The sequence below is a fragment of the Solanum tuberosum genome, unplaced genomic scaffold, assembly GCF_000226075.1.
Source record: "Solanum tuberosum cultivar DM 1-3 516 R44 unplaced genomic scaffold, SolTub_3.0 scf00087, whole genome shotgun sequence".
NCBI lineage: Eukaryota > Viridiplantae > Streptophyta > Magnoliopsida > Solanales > Solanaceae > Solanum > Solanum tuberosum.
The window spans coordinates 992,423-1,001,949 of NW_006239017.1; the positions used below are offsets into that span (position 1 = coordinate 992,423).

Genomic DNA, 9,527 nt, shown 5'->3' on the forward strand with positions numbered 1-9,527 from the left:
AGGTAGGTAGTAAGGCTACGTACGTACATGTCACCCTCTTCAGACCTCATTTATAATCATGCGATTACACTGATATATTGTTGTTGTTGTTGTAAATATGAAAATTTCATGATTCATTAGGAGTTCCGATTTTTAAAAAAGGGATAAGATTGTAATTTGTATAATATGTCAATTCATCTAACTTCTATATAATTTGATGGGAACTAAAGCTGCGCAGGGAAAGAAGGTGACATGCTCAGTGGGGAGCCCTTATATATATAATACTTTGATGCATTACCACAAGAACCAAATGTCCCTCTCAATCAATTTTTAAGTAACCTAAACATTAAACATATTGACATGACATGTGAATGCAATGTTATCACAAATTGTATTATTATTACATTACAAGTTATGTATTATCATCCAGACTTTTGTTACTACTTGCTTCCAAACTAGTCCAAAAGGTTTAAGTTGAATCTCCTTCATCAGAAAATTTAATTATACAATGGATAAACTTACGGGAAAAGGGTACAATTTTTTTTCTTATACACAAAATTTATGGTACATGTTGTTGGTGGGAGGTGGCAAGTATCACGTGGAATTAGTCGAGGTGCGCGAAAGCTGACCCAAACACCACAATCATAAAAAAAAATCTCAAAATTGCACTTTTGAATTTCTTTTTTTCTTTTGTAAAAAAAATGGGGATAAGGAATCAAACCCTCACTAATAAAGTGAAAGTTTAGCCAACCAACCGAGCTACTAAGAGTCCCACTTTTGAATTTGTAATTTGGCATTCTTGCAATTTTTTAAAATCCCCTGATTGAAATTGTTGGCTCCACCATTCTATCCAACTCCAAGTAAATAGATACGTCCAATTACATTCAATCCATAACATTGCTAAATTTGTCCATCTAAAATCTCACATAAAGAAGAATTGGGTCTTAATAAGTCCAACACTTCCATGTAAACCAAGGCCCAAAGAGTGATTTTCTCCACAAAAAAAAATCGTGAAAATTTTATAATTGACATATATAAGACTAATAATTACAAGTTATAACATTATTCTTTATCTTTCAAGTTATAACAATAATAAATTGCAAATTTTAACATTTCAGTAAAATAAAAAATGATTTTAAATTAGCAGTAAAAATCAATTAGTGTGAAAATTAAATAAGGTAAAAACGAATATAGTAGTAGTAAATAATTTGAAAAAATAAATGATAATTAAGATGAGGCATAAAAATAGGAGATTCATAAAATAAAATAAAATTATTTTCCTTATTTAGCTCTGAACAGTTAAAATTCTCTTAAACATATTTATTTTCATTTTTTGTTCAAACATTTCTCTCTCTTCTCGAAATTTTCTCTTGTTAGTCGTCAGTCTCATCTATTTCATTTTCGTTTTTATTCAATAATCTTCACTTTCTTGTAATGGACGGTTTGTTATCAGTACTAATAAAGCGTGGAAGTAGATGAGATTCTTTAGGTTAGTGTTCTTTGCGAGTTTTTATTTGTATTATTATACAAACCAAACGTAAAAATTGAACAATGATACTGAATTTTTTTTTCAATTTTTGTTTGTGTGTAATAGCTTTTATTATGACGTTTTTGAAAATTTTATAAATTTTATTTTTTGAAATTACATAAAATTTGTTTGAAATTAGTATAGATTTTGATATGAACATTCAATTTTTTAAGTTTCTGGTTAAGAAAATTACTTAAAATTTATTTGAATTTGGTGTACTGGTTATTCCATATTGGTATGATTTTGGCATTATATTGAAATGACTTTCGTATTTTGATTATCTAATAAATGAAAATTAATATTTGGAAGTGGTATTATTTTGGTATTATATTGGAATGATTTTGCTGTGAAAAAATGAAGACTTATAGTATGAAATAAGTATAATTTTGGCATGAAATATGTATGAAAATTAGGGGTGTGTACGGTTGGATAAAAACCGATCCAAACCGAAAAATCAAACCAAATCGATAAAATAAAACCGATTTTATTTGGGTTTGGTTTTAGATTTTTGAAAAACCGGTAGTATTTGGTTTGGTTATGGTTTTACTCGAAAAAACCAAAGAAATAATCGAATCGAACCGATGAATTATATTCATATATTTTATTAATATACATACTTAATATATTGTTTTTATAAACAATTTTTAAAGATCTTATATATGTTTTCATTAATATTCTTTATACTTTACTTATTGAAAGCAAGAATGCCCAAGGTGAAAACATTTATCTTATTGATTTCATGTATATGAGTGTCTATGACAATCTTTGTGGGACTGAAAATGTTATTGTCTCTTCCTTCTAGGCCAATATAGTGAATTTTAAAGCTTTATTGATAGTAAATTCAATGATCGAAAGTTCGGTAATTTTAAGTCATTCTAACTAATTTTTTTTTTGTTTTGAATGGATTGTAGTCACTTTTTTCACATTTTGAATGAATTGTTTCTTTTATTTTTGTGTATGGTTAATAACCGAATAACCAAACCAAGGCAAACCGAAACCGATAACCACCAAACTGATAAATGTATATTATATTTGGTTTGGTTTGGTTTTGATAATTTTAAAACCGATTAAATTGGCTTGATTTTGGTTTTGACCAATTACCGATCCAAATCAATCCGTGAACACCCTTAATGAAAATTGTGCATAATAATTGTATTAAATTTGTATACTGATTTCAGATTTTTTTTCATGTATAACAATTTTAATTATGACGTTTTCTTAAATGTATAATGTTATATTTTAGTGTGAACATTGAATTTGTTCATTATTTGTCTAAGCCGGCCATTTTTCAATTTTTGGCAATTGATTAAGTTTTTTTGGTATGATTTTTGATTTGAATCGATTTTTTGGCATTATATTATAATGTATTTGGTGAATAATAATGTAATGAATTTGGTATATTGTTTGTTTAAGAAATGACAAGTAAAATGTATAAGTTGGAATTATTTTGGTATTCTAGTGGCACGATCATGGTATGAATAATTTATTACTTTTGGCATGAAATAGGTATGAAATGTGTGAATAAGAGTTGTATGAAATTTGTATACTAGTACAACATATGTATTTTTACTTTGTATTCTATAATACCGACACAACGAATTTTTTATGGAACATGGAAATACGTACAAAATGATGAGATACCTTGCGGACATGCAATGCAGTTCTTAGGTACAGAAGACTGCATGAAACAAATTATTGCTCTCCCATTTATACCTTGAAGAATTTTGAAGATGCATATGCGATCCCTATTGAACCTCTAACATGCGAGAGTACGTGGGATATACCAAGTTATGTATCTGAGCCTAAATTGTTGTCGCCTTGTTAAAAAAGAACTGTAGGAAGACTGCAACTTGAACGCCTGAAGGGATTTGCTGATGTGAAATTCAAAAGGTCTAAAGTTACATGCAGTACATGTCGTCGAGAGGGCCACAACAAGAAGGCATGTTCAAATTACCCTGCACCAAAAAAATCATAATTTATAATTATGACAAAATTATGTTTTGTTTTATTTTGTGTTTTAAACTTATGTTTTGTTTTAATTGTGACAATGTACTCATTATTTTTAAATATATAGTGAGTAGTTTATTAAGTATTGTTGGTATGCAATTGGTGTCCATTTGGTATGCAACTGAATTCTCACTGATACTAGTTAATGTAATGCAACTGAATTTTCACTGATACTAGTTAATGTAATTTACAATTGGTATTCATTTGGTATCCACTTGGGGAAAAAAATAATATAAAACAAGATGTAATTGAGGTGGATACAATATATATTGGTCATTGTTTTACATTTTCAGATTCATTTTACAATATTTATACAAGGTGGATACCAACTTCATATATTTTTTAGTTTGAAGTTTTTTGTCTTAAATTTTCAAGTTAAAAATACCAATTATATTACAAAATGGATACCAATTATATACAAATTGAATACCAACTTAATGCCACTCTTAATTTTTTAATTTGGAGATCAATGAGATACAATGTAAGCCAACATAAAACTATTTCATGTGATTTTATTTGATGTTCATTTGGTTTCAAACTGATATCCAAACTAAAACTAGTTAATGTTGTATCCAATTTGTATGCAGTTTGTATAGAGTTGGTACCCCGAAATTATACGAAATAATTTGTAATTCATATTTTAACAGAACTAGTTAATTGTAACAATGTATACAACTGTAGCGTACTATGTTTATGAGACGTTTTTAATACTAAAGTCCAATAAAAATCTGGCCAATCCTGGTATTCAAATTGTATATACTTGGTATCTAACTTGAAACTTTTGACAAATTTAAAATAAAGATGTATAGAGTTGGTATCTAACTGGAACACATTACTAAAAGAATAATTTTGACAATGTAAAATAATGCATATTGTATTGTTGTAAGAAACTGTAGCAAAAACAAATATATATCATCCAAAAATTAAAAAGACATATAACCATTAAGAGTCTAAGCTGCAATCAACTATTTTAAATTTGATTTTCGTGATTTTGGTGTAGGATAATTGCTAGTATCCGGAGCATGTTCTTTGCTTCACGTTTCTTCTCCTTTTTCGGAATTTGTTTCTTCTTTTGAGCGGTAACAACCTTTCTCGCCGGACTTGCATTCTTGTTTGGCGACAGTGTTTGAATCAATATGTTAAAGGTCGGAGCCTCGATTTCAACAGTAGAACTCGCTTTTACTAATCTGGGCTCTTTCTAGGAGTATGCTCAGGTTTCTTTGACATGTTTTTATCAAAAATCCTAAAAACTTGATTCTTATGATTGTGAATTTGGCCTTTCTTTTGATTGTAGAATGAAGATTTTCTGGTGATATTGAGATGTAGAAACGATTTTTACTAGAGATGAGAGAAGAGGTGAAAGAGAAAATGATTTTTTTTAACGTGAGGGTGGTGGGGTGCTGATATGGCGTGTGGGAGGACTAGAAAAGATGTGGTGACGGGGGTGGGGTGGGGTTTGAGGTGTGACAGTAAAAAAAGAACAAGAATCAAAGTAAAATTCCTAAAAATGTGTAAGAGATAATTATGATTGATTCTTTATTCATATCACTTAATAATAAAAATATAATTATAGAAGACAGTAAAAAAAGAAGTAAAAAGAGAACAAGAATCAAGGTAAAATTTCTAAAAATGTGTACGAGATAATTATAGAAGACTAATTATTTAATAAAGTGAAATTAAATTGATTTATAAATAAAAAGTGATCTGTTATAATCCGCAATTAAAATATTATAAGCAAAACATGTAATATTGATCCTTAAATACATATGGAGGGTGATTTTTCCAAAAAAAATCCCAATATAACAAAATACCATACCATCATTACAAATTCAAATGAATTCACTCTTGATATTCATTGAAATAAAGTACGTACACATATTATTATTGCATCTTCAAACTCAACACACACAAATTATTTAAACGACGATCAAACGCGAATTAAACAACAATACTCAAGGTTTATTTTACTACTACACTTAATAGTTGTTGCTCCAAAAAAGTGTAGATCGATCTTCATTTGCGACTGAAAGAAGTAATAATGGTGAGCACAGCCATAGTAACAAATCCAGCAAGAAGTGGAGTAGTTGCTAAATGACCCCTATCAAAGAATATTAGACTCTTCGTCCTTAACTCTTCGAATGTATCGATCCCAGTTGTTTCAATTGTGTCTACAAATCCATTTACGTAACGTTTGAGTTCAGAACTAACACCAAAACCAACACCAACTCCACTTGCTAGGAAAAAACTTAGCACCTGCATTGCAATATATTCACTCAATTAGTTCTTGACATGTGCTATCTCGAGTCGTTTGATCATGAAATTCACATAATTTATAGTATTGAAATGTGTGATCATCATATCTAAACGTTTTTTTAATTAGGCAGAGTCTTCAGATTCTTTTTAATAGGTGATAATAGTAAGACTCAAGCTCTAGAGACTTTTCTAAAACCACCTATTTAATTATATAGTTTATACTCCCTCCGTCCACTTTTAATTGTCATGATTTCCTTTTCTAGAGTCAAACTATAAGAACTTTGACTAACATTTTACGATGTATTTTTTCATTATATTGATATGCAAAAAATTACTATAATTTATAGTACTTTTCATATAGTTTTGAATGTCTAATTTTTTTTTTGTTTAAAATATCGAATTAATATTATCTAATTTAACTTTGAAAATTAGTCAAATCAACTTTCGAAAAACGCAACATGACGGTAGACTGAGGGAGTATATACCTTGTCTACGTAAAAATCCAAGCGGCCAAGGAACTTGCCATGAAAAACCCTCTTCCCTGTCACGGCATAATATAATGCAAATGGCAGCTGAATTAATGAGTACACAAATCCAATTAGTCCCGCTGATACCACGTACCTGTATTAACGATTTATTTTTAGTATAGTATACAAGTAAAAATTAAAATAAAAAAATTAATATAGTGAACAAGTAAAAATGAAAAATATATATATAACCTGTAGCCCTTAACGTCACTGTATTTGGTTTTCTCGCCTCCACTAAGTTGGAAGCTGTTGGTAATCATGATTGGCACTGAAGCTGCGCACAACAACATAGTGAAAAGTCTAAGAACAAGGATTGACAAAGCCCTTGGTGTTTCCATTTTAATAATTCTTTCTTTGATCACTCTCTTAATTTTAGGCTATGTATTTTTTTTGCACATTTTTAGGTGGTCTAGAGAGCAACCTTTTATACCTTGGACTAGAACTAAAACTGTTGTCGTTAATTATCGTGTCTAAGATTAATTTTTGTCTGGATTATATGGTACTATAGATAATGAAGTTTCCATCATCATTTCACAATTGTGTTCTTTTCTGATATATATCATACCTATCCAATTATGTAAAATGATTCTGGGAAATTTCTCTTTTTTATTTTATTGGCTACTAAGCCACCTATAGAGGTGACATATGGAGGGTTTGACTGCATTTCACTGGTTAAAATGAGTTGAGTTAATTAATGAATGATTACTTGACCCGCTCAAAAATTACTTTGGTTGAATGGGTTTAAACACCGGGTGTAATCACTACAACAAAAATAGCTTTTAGCGACAAATAACAAAGAGTGTTAAAGTTTTTCTATCGGTATTAGTTGATTGCAATTGGATTCAGTGCCGCTATAGGCTTTAAGGATATTCATGTTAATTGCCTCTAAAAAATATATTTAGCAATAATTAAGCTATTGTCGTTAATTAATTACGGTGAAAAAATATTTTTGGTATAGTGTAACCCAACCTGCGGCCCTAATTCTCCATTATCAAAATGTTTTTCTTTTTTTCTCCATTACTCACAAAATTCTCCAAAATGCTATCAAATTCACTAGGCTATATCAAGAAGCAACACAAAAGGCTTCAAAACTTGCCAAGCATTTTTGCAGCTCGGTGCACAAAGCCTTCTGCGCTCAGGCATGGGGTATGATGTATCTTTCCTGATTGCTCCTATGGCTCGAGAGGAAAATATAGAAATAGCTGATGTAGGCTTGAATATATAGTTCAGTAGAATTTTGTAATTTTAGCTCAAACTTCATATATATATGTATCATAACTTCACTAAATATGTACAAAAATCAAATTCAGAACTCATGTTACTAACACTTGAGGTCCTTGTCCTAGAATCCAGAACCCTTATGTCAAGTATACACACTCTCACCTACTTCTAATTTATTTAAATGTAATTTTACCTATATATATATATATATATATATACAGTGTATTTTTTCAACTAGAGGACGTGGCCCTGCAACTCTTTTAGTTCAGTTTTCGTCTGTTTGTATTGAAGAATAATTAAAGATTAGAATCCAGTTTTCTCCAGTTTGAGAGCAGTGAGGAGAACCTGTAAGGTGTAAAAAGGAACAACAGCTTTAGATACAATTACTTGTATCACAATGAAGAAGAATGAATAAAAGGGTTGCTTTACTATAATCTGTCAATGTTACATTAAGCACATCATAAGTTTAACAACACGGTGTGCAAAAAGAAACAGGAGATCGATGTGTAACGAATAAATGAGTCAGGTGTGGCGTTGGGAAGAACTTCACAAGCCAGCTGAGTCCAGTCCATGTAATGCAATCAAGAATTGAACTGGAGATGGTGGAGCAAATTAAAGCAGGACGTACGGATTCCACTGAACTCTGTTTCCTTCCTTGATCAGTAAAGAAAGATGCACATTTGACACAATTCTTAGCAGACTGATGAAACGTAACAATCATCTAACTCAATTTACGCATCTTTTCAAGAATTATCGGTGTATTTAGCAGCAGGTAAGAAGCTAGTATCCGCCAAGAATTTAATTCATACATCTAAACAGACAATACTTGTACTTGATGCAACAATTGTTACTCCTAGAGATCAGCAATATGAATCTCTATATCCATTTCTTACTAAAGATACTCGAAAATCTGACTTTTAACACAAATGATGAAGAGTTCGTAAGACACATTGTAGAAACCAAAATCTTCATCACTACTAAACTCCTCTCGAGGAGTTCAACATCGGTAGGTTAAGGGACACTTCACATTTGGTCTCTCTTGAGCTAATTTTTGGGGTTAAGTTAGGCCTCGGGTGAAACAAGATTATTCAAGTTGAACACACTAAGACGCACAATGCCATCAAGTTAATCAGTGTCAAACATTCTTGAAACCAAAAGCCATCTCAATTGCAGTAGATGTAACTCTAGTCAACGATATACATACAGATTCATAATTCATACATCAAACTACATTGCTTTATTGTGATCAAGTCATATATAATTGAGATAAATATATGTCAATTATATGATTGAAGTCTATATATATCAATTGTACTATACATTATATGTGTAGTATTTACTTATTGAATTGATGTAAATTTCCTTAATACAGTTAATTTCACACCATTAAATTGTTAGCAAGATGATGGATCATCTTGTTCGAAAATTACAATGATAATGTAAGCCTACCATCCTTAATTGTTTTTTTGGGACAACACACTTTGTGTTGGAAAATAATATGGAAGGTCTACAATAGAGTCTTCAATTTAGTACTATATAATATAATAAAAGCAATTTTCTCGAGCAATTTCTAGTCTTGATGGACAAAGTTACTTGGTACCTATTGCTGGTGGGAGATGACAAGTATCCCTTAAAATTAATCAAGGTGCGTGAAAGCTGGCCCAAACACTGCGGTCATCAAAAGAAAAAGAGGATAGAAAATTTTAAAATGGCACCTTAATTTTCTTGATGCATGTTTTTCCACATGTACTTACTTATAATGTCAAGCCTCTTATCACAACTATATGCTATATAGTTTCTTCAGAATTTATATTCCACTACCAATATTGTACATTAATTTTGGTTAATATACCTTCATTTCCTTGAGAGTTACCTAGGTTATGAGAGGATTAGTGGAGTAATTTAAGTGAAGATTATAATAGTAACAGAGTAATTAATATAGAGATCATAGGCATTGGGATACCTTTTAGGATACCCTACTAATTTGGCACCTTAATGTGGTCATGCAGGCA

General features: G+C 30.4%; 1 protein-coding gene across 1 annotated transcript; it reads right to left on the reverse strand.

The window, feature by feature from the left end:
* Positions 1–5,240: 5,240 nt before the first annotated feature.
* LOC102593993 (CASP-like protein 4D1) lies at positions 5,241–6,705 on the reverse strand. Its single transcript, XM_006347303.2, has 3 exons — positions 6,487–6,705; positions 6,253–6,388; positions 5,241–5,767 (listed from the first exon to the last, which is right to left on the reverse strand). Exons 1-3 carry the CDS (start codon positions 6,630–6,632, stop codon positions 5,528–5,530), a joined length of 522 nt encoding a protein of 173 aa, XP_006347365.1. The 5' UTR covers positions 6,633–6,705; the 3' UTR covers positions 5,241–5,527.
* Positions 6,706–9,527: the final 2,822 nt, after the last annotated feature.